At 38.3% G+C, this 20379-nt stretch overlaps 1 protein-coding gene across 1 annotated transcript in view; it reads right to left on the bottom strand.

The window, feature by feature from the left end:
• Nucleotides 1-3320: 3320 nt before the first annotated feature.
• Nucleotides 3321-20379, bottom strand: part of LOC307150143 (uncharacterized protein) — a gene marked incomplete at its 5' end in the record, with an annotated part of 28352 nt that continues 11293 nt past the window's right edge. Inside the window, 11 exons of the mRNA XM_079856998.1 lie at nucleotides 3321-3391; nucleotides 5786-5871; nucleotides 5983-6268; nucleotides 6383-6452; nucleotides 6584-6741; nucleotides 6859-6991; nucleotides 7109-7219; nucleotides 7363-7463; nucleotides 15167-15331; nucleotides 16406-16570; nucleotides 18044-18208. Of these exons, the coding sequence (XP_079713124.1) occupies nucleotides 3344-3391; nucleotides 5786-5871; nucleotides 5983-6268; nucleotides 6383-6452; nucleotides 6584-6741; nucleotides 6859-6991; nucleotides 7109-7219; nucleotides 7363-7463; nucleotides 15167-15331; nucleotides 16406-16570; nucleotides 18044-18208 (1488 nt within the window). The 3' untranslated portion in view covers nucleotides 3321-3343. The remainder of the gene's footprint in view (nucleotides 3392-5785; nucleotides 5872-5982; nucleotides 6269-6382; nucleotides 6453-6583; nucleotides 6742-6858; nucleotides 6992-7108; nucleotides 7220-7362; nucleotides 7464-15166; nucleotides 15332-16405; nucleotides 16571-18043; nucleotides 18209-20379) is intronic.

Genomic DNA, 20379 nt, shown 5'->3' with positions numbered 1-20379 from the left:
TCATGAACGCATGAACTAATTGTCCCGCATTTGTCATTGAGAGCATATGAAGTAATTTAGATTTTTTTTTTTGATGGAAAAATGCGGTTTTACAGATACTAGACGCGTGACTTTTAAATGAAGGATTGGTATCAAAGAGCACACCCAGGTTCCTAACCGACGACAAAGACTTAACAGAGCAGCCATCAAGTGTTAGACCGTATTCTAGGTTATTACATGTGGAAGTTTTTTGTCCAATAATTAGAATCTCTGTTTTTTCAGAATTTAATAGTAGGATATTACGAGTCATCCAGTTTATTATATCAGCTATGCATTCCGTTAATTTTTGTGAATTGGTAGGTTTCGTTAGGTTGTGAAGAAATATAGAGCTGAGTATCGTTGGCATAACAGTGAAAGCTAATTCCATGTTTCCTAATGATATCTCCTAATGGTAGCATGTACAGAGTGTGTGTGAGGGTGGCATGTACAGTGTGAACAGCAGCGGTCCTAGTACTGAGCCTTGTGGTACGCCATACTGAACTTGTGATCGATGAGACATCTCTTCATTTACTGCTACAAACTGATAACGGTCAGATAAGTATGATTAAAACCATGCTAATGCAATTCCACTAATGCCAACATAATTTTCGAGTCTATTTAAAAGAATGTTGTGGTCAATAGTGTCAATGCAGCACTGAGATCGAGTAACACTAATAAGGGAGATACAAACACGATCGGATGATAAGAGCAAATCATTTGTGACTCTAATGAGAGCTGTCTCGGTACTATGGTACGGTCTAAATCCTGACTGAAAATCCTCGCAGATATCATTTCTTTCTAAAAAGGAACGTAGTTGTGAAGATACTGCCTTTTCTAGTATCTTTGACAGAAAGGGAAGATTCGAGATCGGCCTGTAATTGACTAATTCTGTAGGATCAAGTTGTGTTTTTTTAACAAGTGGTTCAATCATAGCCAGCTTAAAGGTTTTTGGTACGTATCCTAGAGACAAAGATGAATTTACGATAGTAAGAAGAGGATCTATGACCTCTGGAAGCATCTCTTTCAGTAGCTTAGTCGGTATAGGGTCTAACATACATGTTGTCGGTTTAGATGATTTAATGAGTTTAACGAATTCTTCCTCTCCTATAGCAATAAATGAATCGAATTTTTCCTTAGGGAGACAATGCACTCCCTCATGCGATACTGTAGTAGACGGTTGCATATTTATCATTTTGTCCCTGATATTATCAATCTTATAAGTGAAGAAGTTCATAAAGTCATTGATGCTGTGTTGCTTGGAAATGTCTGGGCTTGAAGCTTTATTTTTCGTTAGTTTAGCCACTGTTTCAAATAAATACCAAGGGTTTTGTTTATTTTCTTCTAATAGGGTTGAAAAATAAGCAGATCTAGCAGCTTTTAAGGCCTCTCTGTAAGCAATCGAGCTCTCTTTCCATGAGATGCGAAATACCTCTAGTTTTGTTTTCTTCCAGTTGCGCTTTGTTTTTCTGGCTGCTCTCTTAAGTGCCTGAGTGTGCTCGTTGTACCACGGCGTTGGACTATTTTCTTTAATCTTCTTTAAGCGCAACGGAGCAACTGTGTCTAAAGTGCTGGAAAAGAGAGAGTTAAGAGTTTCTGTCGCAATATCTAGTTCTTCTAAGCTATCCGGGATGCTGAGATGATGAAACTGATTAGGAAGACTATCAATAAAGCAATCTTTAGTGGCAGAAGGGATAGGTCTCACATATTTGTAACACGGAGTCTGCTTTGCAGCCTTGGCTAAATGTAATTTACACAAGACTAGATAATGATCTGAGATGTCATCGCTCTGCTGCAGAATTTCAACGGCATCAACAGCTATTCCATGTGATAATATTAGATCTAGAGTATGATTACGACAATGAGTAGGTCCTGACACGTGTTGTCTAACTCCAATAGAGTTCAGAATGTTTAAATGCCAATCCCAATGCATCTTTTTCATTATCTATATGTATATTAAAATCACCAACAATTAGTACTTTATCTGCAGCCAATACTAACTCTGATAGAAAGTCAGCAAATTCTTTGATAAAATCTTTATGGTGCCCTGGTGGCCTGTAGACAGTAGCCAGCACAAATCTCAAACGTGATTTATCATTTATACTATATATTTATACATTAAGCACCAACACTTCAAAAGAAGTATATTTAAAACTAGATTTCATAGTGATTTCGAAAATATTACTATAAATTACAGCAACACCTCCCCCTTTGCCTTTCAGACGAGGTTCATGTTTATAACAGTAATCTTGCGGGGTTGATTCATTTAAAGTAATGTAATCGTTTGGTTTTAGCCAGGTTTCTGTCAAACACAGCACATCTAGTTTATTATCTGAAATCATATCATTAACAATGAGTGCTTTTGGAGTAAGGGATCGAATATTCAGCAACCCAAGCTTTAGCATTTGCTCATCTGTATTATATAGCTGTTTTTTATTTGTTGAACATCAATTAAATTTTTAACCTTAGATGGGTTGAAACGTTTTTTGGATTTCCAAATTCGGGGAACAGACACAGTCTCTATATGATGATAGCTAGGTGAAAGAGGCTCTATGTGATAGGATTTATCTGACCTTGGTGACGTGAGACAGCTGGCAGACGGTCGGTTTAGCCAGTCTGTCTGCTTCCTGACCTGAGCCCCAGATTGTCATGTTTGAGCTCTAAGACTATGAGCCAAATTACTGACAAGAGCGGCAGCATCATCACGCATGAGAAAAATAAATAAATAAAGAGCGCGCAGATGGCACGCTAACAGGCTAGCGAATTACTGCCGTGTTGTGCTAGCAATAACGATTTAGTTTGAAGCTAGCTATGTCAGGTTAATGTGTGATGTTGAGTAAGTTATATTTAGCAGTATAAACAACAAGGAATGATAGTAAATAATGATTCAAAACTGGAAGATATACAAAGCTTTTCAGACGCACACCAACACAAACAGCAACGAGGCAGACAGGAGCAATCGAATAGCCAATTCGAATTCGAGCAGCCCGATTATTTTCTGCCTTCAGCTCTCTTTCAGATATGGCACTTTCCTTCTGAGGTATATGATGGTCCTCTTTACGATTCGCTAAATAAAAAACTGAGAAAGAAAGAGAGAACACACAAAAGGAAAACTTACTCCACACAATTTACAAGCAGTAGATATTTCATATCGTCACCTTCCTAAAATAATTGCCCAAGTCATTTTGATTATTTTAGGAAGGTGACGATATTTCAAAATGTCAAATTCATTTGAACTGAAACAATCAGAATATACAAAAATTCACTTAATTCATAGCTAATTTTTTGTATAAGCTCAGCCCTGGGTTGCACAGCCCTGATGCCGTATTCAACTTAGTCGTCGTCTTCCTCTGACCGGGTGGGTGTGGACACGGTCCTGTAAAACATCACATGTTAATATGCTTCTCATGAAGGAAATTATGTTTACATATCACTTGAATATGTATATCATATTCAAGTGATATGTTTTGAATTCAAATGTAACGCCCGTTTCACACATATATACTCCGTTTGCAGTGCGTATGCGGTGCGTATTTTTTCCGTACCCATGTTAACAGGTTACGCCCGTTTCACACATACTCCGTGTTGCAGTGCGTATGCGGTGCAGGAGCAGCACGCGCTAAAGTGCTTTCACATAAGCTGCGTTTGCAGTGCGTAACTGATCCGGCTGTACCACAAACAAATTGTATTTCAAATCCAGAAGTTATCAGCAAATTTTATTTAAAAAAAATGTACACATTTTGTACACATATACTCTTTAATAGACGTATTCACGTTTAAACACAATTTAAACAAACTATTATTTAATGCATTACTTCTATATAATTATATATTAAGTTGCTCAAGCAAGTGGTAAAATATTTAACCATGCACTTATATTAAAATCGCATACATTTCAAATTAAAACTTAAAATTGACAAAAACAGCAGACTCATACCCTTTCTTTTGCATAATTTAAATCTTTATACAATAAATCTTGCATGTCACAAAGAACTCGTTTTTCCACCTCCACGAATGTGTTGTTCATTATGTTGCCTTGTTGAAGTAAATTGTATTTTTCCTTGATTTACCCCGGTCTTGAAGTAAAAAGATGACTGTGAAAAATAGTAGGCTAGTATTTAATTAAATGCATTTATGGTGAGATTACTACATTTTATTTAATTAAATGCATTTATGATGAAATTACTAAATTTTCATGGCAATCTGGTCAATCTGTATTCATTTTGACCACGAACCATGTGCTGTCACTTTAATTCAGCGCATGCAGCACAGCAGAAATAGACTCAGTACGGAAACGATCTCTGCACTGCTGTATACGCACCGCAACTGGACCGGATCGACGGACTGCAACCGCGTGCAGTGTGAAAGCTCTAACCTGTTAACATGGGTACGTAAAAAAATACGCACCGCATACGCACTGCAAACGGAGTATGTGTGAAACGGGCGTTAGAGCTTTCACACTGCACGCGGCTGCAGTCCGTCGATCCGGTCCAGTTGCGGTGCGTATACAGCAGTGCAGCGATCGTTTTTATGGTGAATCGCATTTATGGTGAAATTACTACATTTTCAGGTCAATCTGTGTTCATTTTGACCACGAAACATGCGCTGTCACTTTAATTCCGCATTTCCGAGTCTATTTTTGCTGTGCTGCAAACGCTGAATTAAAGTGACAGCGCATGTTTCGCGGTCAAAATGAACACAGATTGACCTGAAAATGTAGCAATTTCACCATAAATGCGATTAATTAAATAAAATGTAGTAATCTCACCATAAATGTGTTTAATTAAATACTACTTTTTTCACTTTAAGACCGGGGTAAATCAAGGGAAAACTACAATTTACCTCAACAAGGCGACATAATGAACGACACTCGTCTCATTCGTGGAGGTGGAAAAACAAGTTCTTTGTGACATGCAAGATTTATTGTAGTAAAATTTAAATGCAAAAGAAAAGGCATGAGAGTCGGCTGTTTTTGTCAATTTTAAGTTTTAATTTAAAATGTTTGCGATTTTTATATAAGTACATGGTTAAATATTTGACCACTGGCTTGAGGAACTTAATATAAGTAGAAGTAATGCATTGAATAATAGGCTGACGTTGTTTAAATTGTGTTTAAACGTGCATATGTCTATTAAAGAGTGTATATGTGTACAGAGAGAATCGCAATGCTGAGACGTTAAGACCGGGGTAAATCAAGGGAAAATACAATTTACTTCAACAAGGCAAGGCAACATAATGAACAACACTCGTCTCATTCGTGGAGGTGGAAAAACAAGTTCTTTGTGACATGCAAGATTTATTGTATAAAGATTTAAATTATGCAAAAGAAAGGGTATGAGTCTGCTGTTTTTGTCAATTTTAAGTTTTAATTTAAAATGTAGGCTATGCGTTTTAATATAAGTACATGGTTAAATATTTTACCACTTGCTTGAGCAACTTAATATATGATTATATGGAGGTAATGCATTGAATAATACGTTGTTTAAATTGTTTAAACGTGAATATGTCTATTAAAGAGTGTACATGTGTACAAAGAGAATCGCAATGCTGACAAAAAACTTTTTTTTTAAATGAAAGTTGCTGATAACTTCTGGATTTGAAATACAAATAGTGAGTATGTGTTTGTGGTACAGCCGCGGATCAGTTGCGCACTGCAAACGCAGCATATGTGAAAGCACTATATGCTGCTCCTGCACCGCATACGCACCGCACACAGAGTGTGTGTGAAACGGGCGTAGGAAACCGGTTTCAGATTGCTGGACTAGCTCACCTCTGGCACGGGAAGAGAAAGATGAAGAGGAGGAAGCTTGACTGACTGCGGTCGGCTGGAGAATTTTCTCTCATAATATTTATATTCTGTTGATGATACATAAGAATAAGAAAACACCTTAATACAATGCTCAACGTATGAACGCAGGCTTAATGTTAATAATGTTAACACATTCAACGCTATGATAGCTTTCTTACCCTCATCGTCATCTTCAGGGAAGAATTCAGTGTCACAGAGATATGTCGGGGGATTGAGCTTGCACCTGCGCCTGCGCAACTGTATATTGCCATACTCTATCTCATTTAAAGTATGAAATTCATCAAGCAACCTGTGTATATCTTCAACCATATTGTACATGGTGAATGACTTCTTTGGAGGAGGGCTGCATGACGTCAGCTTTTCTCTCTGGATTGTGCTTTTCACTGGTTCCTGTTTCTTTATAACCTTCTGTGGAGGTCTGCGTGGCATCGGCTTTTTTCCGATCTGCAATAGAGTTGTGATTTTTAAGTCAGCATCACACTATTGATCCATATTACAATATTTAATGAGCAAGACAAAAGTATGGGGGAAGTAGTGCTGGTTCTGTGTGCCACTTACTATGTTCTCTGGAAACTGCCTCAATTTCTCTTTCACTGCTTCCCAATGAGCTTGTTTCTGTTGCCTGTCACTGTAAAAGAGAGAAAGCAAGAGTGAGATTACCAAGAGGTCACTCAAACCATAAAATTATACTAGCCACTGATGATCATCACAGTAGCTTTATCGCTTTGTGTCATAAAGACATGTATTTTTATATCTTACCACTTATCATAGTCTTCCAAAAGCTCATCTTGTCGTAAGTGGAGTATCACAGGATCCATGTCTTTCAGCACATCTAAAGCCACTTCATCTAAAGCTGGCCCAATCTTAGATGGACTGTAGACATCACAAAAGAACTCCGAGTAAACCTCCGTCATCTTCTTGTGAGACAAAAGCAGAATGATGAGATCACATGTGACAGATCAGCCGTAGTCTTTATTACATTTGGATGTGTGTGATGCTGTGATGGCTTTAGATGGGACACGTTGTGCACTTACTTTCTCATAGAGACTGGCAGATGTGGGTCTCTCCTCTGTGTGTTTTAGCTTTTGTTCTATGAGGTTTCTGTTCTTCAACTCCAGTTCTCTCATGCGGTCGACCTTCTCTTTAATGCCGTCTGCCTCCTTGTTCCTGCACAAAAACAAAAAGAGGGTCAAACACTGTCACTGTCTTCAGTTCCCAGACGTCCCACAGATTAGATAGAGAGTGTGAAGAAATCAAACCCATGGTTGTGCAAGAGAAACTTACATCTTTTTAATGTGATTCTTATTTAGCTTGATGAGCTTTTCAGTTTCGTCCATGAAGTCGATACATTCCAAAACCGGATCTTTCATGTTTTCTTCAAGCTCACAGACTTCTCTGAAACAGATTACAGTAACAGAGATGGCTATGAATAATGTTATCAGAAGCAGTATCGTCACTGTGCATATGCAACATCTACATATGCAAAACTAGAACAACATAAGTTGTGCACATTGGCATGACAGTAGTATTGTGCTGACCCTGTTTTTAGCTGTGTCCTGTTTGCATTATTTTCTGCCTTCAGCTCTCTTTCAGATACGGCACTTTCCTTCTGAGGTATATGATGGCCCTCTTTACGATTCTTTACAATAGAAAAAGAGAGAAAGGTTACAAGAGTACAGATGCTACACACAAAAGAAAAACTTAGTCCACAATTTACAAGCAGTAGATATTTCATATTTCATGCTGACGATACATAAGCATAAGAAAATACTTTAATACAATGCTTAACATATGAACGCAGGCTAAGGGCCCTATTTTAACGATCTGAAACGCAAGTGTCAAAGCGCAAAGCGCAAGTTACTTTGTGGGCGGGTCTTGGCGCTGTTGCTATTTTCCCGGCGGGATAAATGACTCTTGCACCAGGCGCAAATCTAAAAGGGGTTGGTCTGAAGTCGCTTCATTATTCATAGGTGTGGTTTGGGCGTAACGTGAAATAAACCAATCAGAGCGTCATCTCACATTCCCTTTAAGAGCAGGCACGCTTGTTCTAAAGCGGATTCCTATTATAACGGCGGATTTGCCAGGCGCACGCCAGGAGCGGTTCACAGCCGAGGAGAGCAACGCTCTCGTCAGGGACGTTGGGGATGGAGAAACCCACCCAAATTAACTTCGGTTAAAAAGGCGTATGATAATTTGGTTAAATGTGTAAGCTAGATGTATGCTTTTATAATAAATTGTCTATCTATCTATCTATCTATCTATCTATCTATCGTAATAATGTATGATTTGCAAAAATGAAAACTGCTGCTTCTGTGTAGATGAGAGAATCAAAGTGTATGCGCGTTGTGCACACGCTATTGATTATGGCCAAGCATGCGCCCTTAAAATAGCATATGAATAACATGCGCAACGCGCCACTGACTTTAAACTATTTTTTCCTGGTTAGTGGCGCAATTGTTTTCTAAACCTGCAAAATAGCATGAAGGAACGTTTGCGCCGGAACACGCCTCCTTTTTTGCGCTGAACCGCCCAGGGAGCGCAAGTTCATTCCCTAGTTTAGCGACGTACTTCTGTGGAGGGAAAAGCGCGCTTTGCGCAGGTGCAAAATAGGAATGATACATGCATCGGTGTACAAAGTCAATTGCGCTGGGTGCAAGATAGGGCCCTTAATGTTAATATTGACCGATGATGATGGTTGAAAAAACACATTCATGACGATGTAGGGTGACCACCATCAAACACACCAAATGTGGGAAGACTTTAAGTTTGTGTGGGACAATGTGGGACATGTTACCAACACTAAAACAACCTGAAACTGTTATATATACCTAGAGATTGGCATGGAGTACTTTCCATAAGATCATCTCTCAATGCAAATCAAACCAGCTATTAGGCTAACTGAAGTAAAACCATGCCAATCTCTAGGTATGGTGAAGGCTATGTGATGATGTGGGGCTATTTTAATTCCAAAGGCCAAGGGAACTTTATTAGGATGCATAGTATCCTGGATCCATGAAGTAACTGGCCTTTAAAAATAAAAATCTGTCTGCCTCTATGGGAATTTAACATAGGGGTGACCAGACTTATGCACCCTGTATTTTAAGGAAGAGCATTTATTTATTTACGATACATTATTCATTCACAAAGAAAATTGGTGTCCTTAAAGGTTGGATTTTTCCTAATTTTTTTAATTAAGGCATTAAGTTCAATTTCCAAAAGATGATTTTTTATTCCTCTTTTTAGTCAACTTTAGCATGGGTGTCTAAACGTATGCATAGCACTGTATATAATGTCTATATAACTTAATAAAAACATTTGTATTCTGCCTTTCAGCTGATAAAAGTTATTTGTTCTTTAGTAATATGATAATTAAAAACCAATAGACTGATGAAAATACAGGACATTTTCTCAACAAGCGACGTGCGGGACAAGGGGTGAAAATGCTGTGCGGTAGCTGCTACAACCAAAGACAGTAAAAGAAAGGGTACAACGCAAAGCGGGACGGGTGGTGATTGCTTTCTTACCCTTGTCGTAGCAATGGGCGGTGGTTGTGGTCTCAGTCCAGGCATCTCTGAAGCGCCCACAGGTTGTGCAGTCTGATCAAGACTGAGACGTTCCAGGGGCCTGAGCCTGCGAAATTTCTTGATTTCCATTTTATGATCTTTACGAATCTTTACAATAGAAAAAGAGAGAAAGGTTACAAGAGTACAGATGCTACACACAAAAGAAAAACTTAGTCCACAATTTACAAGCAGTAGATATTTCATATTTCATATTTCATAAGCATAAGAAAATACTTTAATACAATGCTTAACATATGAACGCAGGCTTAATGTTAATATTGACCGATGATGATAGTTGAAAAAACACATTCATGACAATGTAGGGTGACCACCATCAAACACACTAAATGTGGGAAGATTTTAAGCTTGTGTGGGACAATGTGGGACATGTTACCAACACTAAAACAACCTGAAACTGTTATATAATGTCTATATAACTTAATAAAAACATTTGTATTCTGCCTTTCAGCTGATAAAAGTTATTTGTTCTTTAGTCCCTTCCAGAAAACACCATTACATCACAGTGTAACATAACATGTCTTTATTTTACATGTCATTTAAATTCAACATCACTGAGCCCAAAGTCCAACTAAAATCCAACAATATAAACAATGAACAAATAAAATATAAAACAACATGAAATTAGATCATTGACAGTCTTATATATTAAGAATATATTAAACCAAAAACTCATATTTTTTAGAAAGGATGTGAATTAAAACAACCACAGCAGGCAACAAGTTGATCAATTCTATTAAATTAACCCTAACCCTAACCATAACCCTGTCACAACCATTTAGTGACTGTGTTTACTCCTTTCTTTTCAACCATTGGATAGGGTTTAAAAAACGGCTGTTGTATTTGTACTTCTGACGAAGCGCTGTTAAATATATGTGAAAAGCTACGCCGCAAAAAGAATAAATAAAATACTTTCTTTAAAAGGCATAAGAAAGCATTGTTGTGTTACAAATTTAATAAATGTTTTAATTTAGGTTTCCACTGCAATAGTATATAAACTGATAAAGTTTAGTAGACTGATTTCAGATGATTATTGAGTCTCCAGCAAGAGTCCTGATTTCTCTATTGTGTTTTAAATGGGTCTTTAATGGCTCGAGCCGGTAGCCCCAAGATGCACCTTTTGTCTTTAATGGCTCTGGGATGGCCCTTGGAACCAGAGTTCCTGGCCAGTATCAGCATTTGAATAGGTATGCTGATTAAATTGAGACGGGTAACACGCTGGGGTCTGGGGCTGGTTCCTTAACCTGTATACCTAATTTGCATGCTTTGTTCAACCTCAATGTAAATCCCTTCCCCTAAATGTCTATAAATTTGCAAGGCAACTGTCTTGAGTTAGTCTTGATGATGATGATGATGAACTACAGACTACTTGGAAGAATAAATCTCTTCTGCTTATAAGATCCATCTCAAGTCTCCTGGTTTCTTGCTTCGATGAAGGAAAAACTTTCCAACAATTTGCTGCTGCGACCCGGATGGAGAAACTGAAACTCAACAAAGAGTAAACTTTTCCAGACGGAACCTTGAAACTTCAAGAAACAAAGAATGAACTTTTCAAGATCTGAATCTTGAAACTTCAAGCTCAACAAAGAATGAAGATTGCCAGACTGAATCTTTCCAGCTTCCTCCAGTTTGAAAACTTCAAGCTCAAACAAAGATCTGCTTTCCAGACTGCATCTTTTGGAATCCAGAGCGAAACTTCCAGCTGAACAAAGATTTCCAGACTGAATCTTCCTTTACAACCAAGGGTTGGTGAGTTTCACTCCATTCAAAGAACCGTTGCAAACCAGTACAAATTAGTTTTTTCCTCTGCGCCGTTCAGAGAAGTTAACAAACAGCTGTAGAGTTTGGTTAACTAAGTTATCCTCTCAAAGTTTGCTTTTAGAGATGAAAGATATCCTCTGCCAATCAGAGAAGATTAACATAACATGTTAATATTGTTTTATCCTCTGTAAAGTTAATGAAGATTTATCCTCTGCTTTATCAGGGACGGTTAGCATAATATGCTAATATTTTGTATCCTTTGCTTTAGGGAGAAGGATTAGTTTTATGTGCTAGTTATTTTGTTTATCCTCTGTTCTTGTCGGCAGGGAAGTTAAGTGTTAAGTGTTTGTAATTTGTAAAGTTTACAAGTGTACCCTCTGTTGAAGAGAGAAGTTTTAGTGTTTTGTGATTGTGAAGTAACAGAGGAAGTTACAAAATGGTTAGAAGGAAAGCTAGGCTGATTCCCACGACAGAGAAAGGTGGATTAGCTAGCCCGTTATGGACAGACAATGAGTTTAAGTCTTTGTTAAGAGAGCACATGGACTCAGTCATGACTGAGGAAGTCAGATTGAATTTGACAAAGAAATTTGGCATTGATGCAGGCAAAGTATGGTCAATTGAAGATTGCAAGAAAGTGTTGGGTGCATGTATCAGGAAGAAAAATGTGAAAGGTATTGTCTTCTGTCACAGAGAATTTAGCTTATCCATTGTACAAGAACAAGCTCGTTGTATTGATAAGTTAAAAGAACAGAACAAACAATTGCATACTCAAGTGTCCTGTTTCACGAAAAAGGTGGGCCATAACAAGGCCTCAACCAAAAGTGACTCAGAAGACCAACAGTCAGATGAAAGCTATCCTGATTTACAGTCTTTTGATAGAATAGAGGACAATGTCAATGCAGATGTAAATGCAGTTGAAGTGTGTGGAGCTAGACAAAAGCCTCAGGGAAAAGGTGTTGATACAGTTCCATTTGCAACCCCCATACTGCAGCTACAAGCAGTCAAAACATCTTTAGGTCCTAAAGATATTGAGAGAATTGCTGAAAGTTTGCCATCAGTGCAAAGAAATTTTTCTGAGTTTAGGAGAGAGTTGTCCAAAAAGATGCGGCTCTACGATATGTCTCTAGCTGAAGTCACCCAGCTAATATCACAGATTTTGACTGAGTCAGAATTCAATGATTTTGAAAGTGCTGTAAACAATTCTGAGTTTCAAAATGCCAGAAAAGATGAATTGAGAGAGGGAGTTCTAAGAGTGTTAACGAACATTGTTGGACCGAACGTGGACTGGTCAAAGATCACTAGTTTGGTACAGAAGAAGGGCGAAACTGTATGCGAGTACACAGAAAGATTTTGCCAGATCGCTGCAGCTTACAGCGGGATTGCTGACACTTCAGAGAAGGTGCTAGATGATAATGGTCCCCTCGTTCGCGCATGATTTCAGGGTCTTCTTTATGTTCAGAACATAAAAATTCATTGCCTTACTTAGAATTAACATGGTCCAGTAGAACCCTGCAAAACAACTTGGACAGGTTAGCTACTTGGGAAAGAGACTCTGATGTCAAGGCAAGAGTAAAAATTGCAGAAGCATCCTTTAAAGGCAACACAGAGAATGAACAGAAACGCAAACGTCCTAAGAGAGAGGGCAGCTGTAATTACTGTGGTAAACCTGGCCATTGGATGAATGAGTATAGGAAAAGCAAAAATAATTTTAAAGAAGTTAACAAGGTTACTCAGCTTCTGCTCAGCCTACTTGCTATTCTGAAGCAGCCCCTTCCCTCTTCGTTAAACTCGTGGGGCAACTTGATACGGTGTTAACCATTTAGGCTGTGAGTGCTTAATTCCCCCAGTAACTCACATCAAAGATGAAAGACTTATTTTTGTTTAATGGAACAAAAGGAAAGTGACTGTCACAGCCTTTCGTTGGGAGACATTAAGTAAGACTCACAGCCTTAAATGTTATACCACAGAATATTCCAGTCAGACACCTCTGTTATGATGCCTATTAGGACTGATGTTTCACTGGAGAATGGAAATGTGACAATTTTCTCACACACTGTACAGTTGTTTCCCCCTTCTACAGGGACAGGATAGGACACACGGACAAGTGAGGTGCCCTGGGAAGAACTGAACGCAACAGGCGTTCGGGGGTGAACCCAGGGTAAAGACACTACCTCATAGGCCTTTCCCCATTTAGTCCATCCTTACCTCACTGGTCCATAGGTGTCAAATCAATTAAGAAATAGGGAAAGAATGAAACAACAACAGCAGACTCTGAAAACGCTACAACCCTAGTGTTTAAACAAATACTGCTACAACCCTAGTGTTTGGACAAATACTGCTCTGTCGTCTTTTGTTTTCTTTCTTCCTCTGTGCAGATACCACTTGATGGCTGTCCCGAGATCCATATGCACCGACCTCCTCACCTGCATATGAAGCCACAACCTCAAGAAAACAACTAGACCCACTGCCGAGCCAACCAACACAAAAGAAAAATACACAACGCAGAGACTCACATACGAAACCTTCAGTCATCCATCGACATGATCAAGACTACAAGCCTGCACCATTACATGAGTGCTGCACCGGGTTAATGTCAACAGACATTCTTGATCTTTCAACAAAATTACACCAGATGGCTGAAGATAATTCTTCATGGTTCAGAAACTTGTTCATGAGAAAATGAGTTCCAACCATAAAAGAAAAAAAAAGAAAAAAAAAAAACACAACGCAGAGACTTCACGGACCCTAATCGCATATTCGTTTCTGTGTCAACATGCAATTACAGAAAATCAACACAGAACATGTACAACTTATGGAAGAATGAAGTCCATGCATGAATACTGCTGGTCTGCCGTTTCTTTGTTTTATTGTGTTACAGGTATGTGTGTATGCCATGATGTCTTCACAAGCGGCATACTGGTATAAAGCATCACCTCAGATTTCCATGAACAAGCCTCATGAGGGACGAGTCATCAGAGCAACTCTATATGGGAAATGGACTCTAAAGGAAACAGACTTCACAGCTATTCAGGCGCCATGGACTTTCAAGACTTCCACTCTTATGTTACATGGTTTTCTGTGTAATCATGTAGTTTATATGACATTTTAAACCCTGCGTCGCAGGTGTCAACAGTTATGGTTTTAAGAAGAACTATGACACTCATGTAAATCAAGGACACAACACAGAATAAGTTATATGTGCCTGTAACTTTATCAAGATTACAAGAATGAACTTTTAAGTGTCTAAATTTGTATTTTGTGAGAGTTTTTAAGAACTCTCAAAGGGGGAAGTGTTGTGTTACAAATTTATTAAATGTTTTAATTTAGGTTTCCACTGCAATAGTATATAAACTGATAAAGTTTAGTAGACTGATTTCAGATGATTATTGAGTCTCCAGCAAGAGTCTCCTTTCCTGCCAGTCCTGTTTTCTCTATTGTGTTTTAAATGGGTCTTTAATGGCTCGAGCCGGTAGCCCCAAGACGCACCTTTTGTCTTTAATGGCTCTGGGATGGCCCTTGGAACCAGAGTTCCTGGCCAGTATCAGCATTTGAATAGGTATGCTGATTAAATTGAGACTGGTAACACGCTGGGGTCTGGGGCTGGTTCCTTAACCTGTATACCTAATTTGCATGCTTTGTTCAACCTCAATGTAAATCCCTCCCCCTAAATGTCTATAAATTTGCAAGGCAACTGTCTTGAGTTAGTCTTGATGATGATGATGAACTACAGACTACTTGGAAGAATAAATCTCTTCTGCTTATAAGATCCATCTCAAGTCTCCTGGTTTCTTGCTTCGATGAAGGAAAAACTTTCCAACAGCATGCACGTTTACTTAATATGATAATTAAAAACCAATAGACTGATGAAAATGCGGGACATTTTCTCAACAAGCGACGTGCGGGACAAGGGGTGAAAATGCTGTGCGGTAGCTGCTACAACCAAAGACAGTAAAAGAAAGGGTACAACGCAAAGCGGGACGGGTGGTGATTGCTTTCTTACCCTCGTCGTAGCAATGTCTTCTGGGCTTCTCTGAGGTGGTGGTTGTGGTCTCAGTCCAGGCATCTCTGAAGCGCCCACAGGTTGTACAGTCTGAGCAAGACTGTCACATGTCAGGAGCCTGAGCTTGGGCAATGTATTGCTTTCCATTCTCTGATCTTTACGAATCTTTACAATAGAAAAAGAGAGAAAGGTTACAAGAGTACAGATGCTACACACAAAAGAAAAACTTAGTCCACAATTTACAAGCAGTAGATATTTCATATTTCATGTCACATAAGCATAAGAAAATACTTTAATACAATGCTTAACATATGAACGCAGGCTTAATGTTAATATTGACCGATGATGATAGTTGAAAAAACACATTCATGACGATGTAGGGTGACCACCATCAAACACACCAAATGTGGGAAGATTTTAAGTTTGTGTGGGACAATGTGGGACATGTTACCAACACTAAAACATAACCTGAAACTGTTATATAATGTCTATATAACTTAATAAAAACATTTGTATTCTGCCTTTTAGCTGATAAAAGTTATTTGTTCTTTAGTCCCTTCCAGAAAACACCATTACATCACAGTGTAACATAACATGTCTTTATTTTACATGTCATTTAAATTCAACATCACTGAGCCCAAAGTCCAACTAAAATCCAACAATATAAATAATGAACAAATAAAATATAAAACAACATGAAATTAGATCATTGACAGTCTTATATATTAATAATATATTAAACCAAAAACTCATATTTTTTAGAAAGGATGTGAATTAAAACAACCACAGCAGGCAACAAGTTGATCAATTCTGTTAAATTAACATTTTAATTGACCGAATTATCCATTTGTTTTCTGACAGGGAACACATGGAACAATCACCGGTCCACATTTTGACTGACAGCTGTCACAACGATTTAGTGACTGTGTTTACTCCTTTCTTTTCAACCATTGGATAGGGTTTAAAAAACGGATGTTGTATTTGTACTTCTGACGAAGCGCTGTTAAATATAGGTGAAAAGCTACGCCGCAAAAACAATAAATAAAAAGCTTTCTTAAAAAGGCACAAGAAAGCATGCACGTTTTCTTAATATGATAATTAAAAACCAATGCGGGACATTTTCTCATCAAGCGACGTGCGGGACAAGGGGTGAAAATGCTGTGCGGTAGCTGCTACAACCAAAGACAGTAAAAGAAAGGGTACAACGCAAAGCGGGACGGGTGGTGATTGCTTTCTTACCCGCGTCGTAGCAATGCCTTCTGGGCTTCTCTGAGGCAGTGGTTGTGGTCTCAGTCCAGGCATCTCTGAAGCGCCCACAGGTTGTGCAGTCTCAGCAAGACTCACACATGTCAGGGGCCTGAGCTTGGGCAATCTATAGCTTTCCATTCTCTGATCTTTACGAATCTTTACAATAGAAAAAGAGAGAAAGGTTACAAGAGTACAGATGCTACACACAAAAGAAAAACTTAGTCCACAATTTACAATTTACAATTTACAAATTTACATTTCTCATTGCTTAGACCATGTTGTCATTTAGAAAGCACTAGCATTCAAAATTGTTCACTCAAGTCAGCACAGCTTCAGCTCAGTTAGCACACAGGTGGAAACACTAAGAGCCAAAATTTAACACACATCAATCAGATCCTTCAATAGATATATAAAAGGGCCCAAATCAGTTTATTGTGTTTTGGAACAATGGATCCAGAAAGACATGAAGGAAGTGGGATAAGAATGAGGAGGAGGAGGAAGGGCAAGAAGACAAGCAGTCTCAGATGAAATTCAAGCCACTCTAGTTGCCCATGTCTTTATCAATGGTATGACTATGAGGGAGGCTGGGCTACGAGTAAGGCCAAATTTGAGTCGCTTTACTGTCGCCTCGAGAACCTTCAGGGAGGTTTGGTGGCAAACAAAATTCTATCACTGAATAAGAGACAAATATTTCCAATAGTCTTTGATGAGGTTTATTTTCTTGCAAGAAAAGGCCAGCAGTCGTACAGTCAGACAGTGTTGCACAGAGTGTGACAGTGAAGGGAGGGCTTCCTTTCTCCTTTATAGTCTTGACTCCCAGAATGTTATCTTTCTAGGCCAATGATGGTATTTCAACCATATGTCGAACATTCTTAGACGTGTTCATCATATTGTCTCCTTGAGTGGAGGCCCTCCTGTCACGTCCCAACACTCTTTACCATTCCAATACAATTCCATATAAGAATAAGGTTTGTGTGTGCTCTTTTACTGTCATATGTTGGTCACACACATCTTACTGTAAGTAAATATAAAAAATAAATAGAGGAGAGAGTAAAAAAAAAAAAAGAGTAAAACAGGAGAAAATTTTTTTTGTGTGTGTGTGTGTTTTCTGTGTATGAATAAAAATGTGCCAATGTATCCACTGGTTGTGTCTTTTGTGTTCATCGTGTGAAAAGGTTTGTGATGAGGGGAACCACAAGCAACATAACTTACCAGTTTTGGAAATGTTGTTTTGAATTTATTGAACCAGTGTGTTAGACTATGTTGTAGTGTGTGTGATTTTAAGGGCTTGTGTGTCCTGTCTGAGGGCAAAGTTTGGTTTTTCAGCAAGAGTGAATGGTTTTGAGTGTAGAGCTTCATTTTGACCTGAAAATAGGATGTTTGGGGAATTGGGTGAGACGTTATGGATTTGTGTTTACAGTTTTGAGAGTACGAGGCATAGTTTCATGAAATGTGTTTAAGCAATCGAGAAAAACTGTAATATGATGATTAAAAACCAATGCGGGACATTTTCTCAACAAGCGACGTGCGGGACAAGGGGTGAAAATGCTGTGCGGTAGCTGCTACAACCAAAGACAGTAAAAGAAAGGGTACAACGCAAAGCGGGACGGGTGGTGATTGCTTTCTTACCCTCGTCGTAGCAATGCCTTCTGGGCTTCTCTGAGGCGGTGGTTGTGGTCTCAGTCCAGGCATCTCTGAAGCGCCCACAGGTTGTACAGTCTGAGCAAGACTCACACATGTCAGGAGCCTGAGCTTGGGCAATGTATTGCTTTCCATTCTCTGATCTTTACGAATCTTTACAATAGAAAAAGAGAGAAAGGTTACAAGAGTACAGATGCTACACACAAAAGAAAAACTTAGTCCACAATTTACAAGCAGTAGATATTTCATATTTCATGTTACATAAGCATAAGAAAATACTTTAATACAATGCTTAACATATGAACGCAGGCTTAATGTTAATATTGACCGATGATGATAGTTGAAAAAACACATTCATGACAATGTAGGGTGACCACCATCAAACACACCAAATGTGGGAAGATTTTAAGTTTGTGTGGGACATGTTACCAACACTAAAACAACCTGAAACTGTTATATAATGTCTATATAACTTAATAAAAACATTTGTATTCTGCCTTTCAGCTGATAAAAGTTATTTGTTCTTTAGTCCCTTCCAGAAAACACCATTACATCACAGTGTAACATAACATGTCCTTATTTTACATGTCATTTAAATTCAACATCACTGAGCCCAAAGTCCAACTAAAATCCAACAATATAAACAATGAACAAATAAAATATAAAACAACATGAAATTAGATCATTGACAGTCTTATATATTAAGAATATATTAAACCAAAAACTCATATTTTTTAGAAAGGATGTGAATTAAAGGTCCCGTATTATGCCCCTTTTCACAAGATGTAAAATAAGTCTCTGATGTCCCCAGAGTGTGTATGTGAAGTTTCAGCTCAAAATACCCAACAGATCATTTTTTACAGCATGTTTAAATTGTCATTTTTTGGGGCTCAGAAAAACGCGCTGTTTTAGTGTGTGCCCTTTAAATGCAAATGAGCTGCTGCTGCACGGCACAGGGGGCGGAGCTTCATGAGCTCGCGCTCAGTCTCTGAGGACAATCTCATCTCACGGAAGGATGATAATATCAGAAACTCTCAGTAACGGTGTTCAGTTCGAGTCGGACAATAATGCCTACATAGTCAGAGTGCTGTATAGAGATGAAACAGGTATAGTTTAGTAGTTTAATTACGGTTATTATAACGTATTTGTCATCTGCTTGTAGGCTATGTATCCATTATTTATTAATAGCCTACAAGTCTGCTGTCTGAATAATGATCAAACATACTGATGAGTTTAATAAAGTTTATTGTACATCACACAAAAGATGAAGCATCAGTTTTACTTCAGAAAATCACCGTAAGAGCTGAGTAAACACAGTAAGTTATTAGAAGTGCGCAAGTACATAAACGAATTTCGGTAGAGTTGAGGGAGCATTCCTGTGGGCGGAGGTTAGTCAAAAAACGGTTTTAATGACGTCATTAAAGAAGGAAGTAGAGGGATGTAGTCCAAACGGGCTGTTCGATGTAGTCAACTTCTGTTAAATAAAATATCTCGCTTGGCATTGAACTTTGAGCTTTATAATTTTACAGATATTATTTATACTCTAACAACAACATTACACACTAACTAAAGTTTGAAACATGGGATCACGAAGAACGGGACCTTTAAAACAACCACAGCAGGTGTTGAAGATTTTATTATTTAGAAAATAAGTAATTTAGCTGTATTTTTGTACACTATTATTTCCTTGTCTGTGGGTGACTTTTGCTTGACTTTGGAACCTGAGAGCAGAAGGTGTTGTTACAGCAGATACTTCTATTTCAGTAATGTCACATGGTACAAAACTATTTCTCAAAATACCTATAGAATGTATTACCATCTTTGGGACAAGGATTTAGTATATATGTTAAGCTAGACATGGCTTGGGAGGCGTCTTTCTGCAGAAAGGCACTCGGCTTTGTTTGTGAAATAAAGTCCAATATTTCTGGTATCGAAAATCTCTGAAGTCATTTCCCTGAAAAGAATTAAACTACAACACAGGCAACAAGTTGATCAATTCTGTTAAATTAACATTTTAATTGACCGAATTATCCATTTGTTTTCTGACAGGGAACACATGGAACAATCACCGGTCCACATTTTTAATGACAGCTGTCACAACCATTTAGTGACTGTGTTTACTCCTTTCTTATCAACCATTGGATAGGGTTTAAAAAACGGATGTTGTATTTGTACTTCTGACGAAGAGCTGTTAAATATAGGTGAAAAGCTACGCCGCAAAAAGAATAAATAAAATGCTTTCTTAAAAAGGCACAAGAAAGCATGCACTTTTTCTTAATATGATAATTAAAAACCAATGCGGGACATTTTCTCAACAAGCGACG

Source organism: Squalius cephalus, assembly GCF_949319135.1.
Source record: "Squalius cephalus genome assembly, chromosome: 22".
Taxonomy (NCBI): Eukaryota; Metazoa; Chordata; class Actinopteri; order Cypriniformes; family Leuciscidae; genus Squalius; species Squalius cephalus.
Note: the sequence above shows the minus strand (reverse complement) of the source record. Positions and strands in the feature narration are given on the sequence as shown.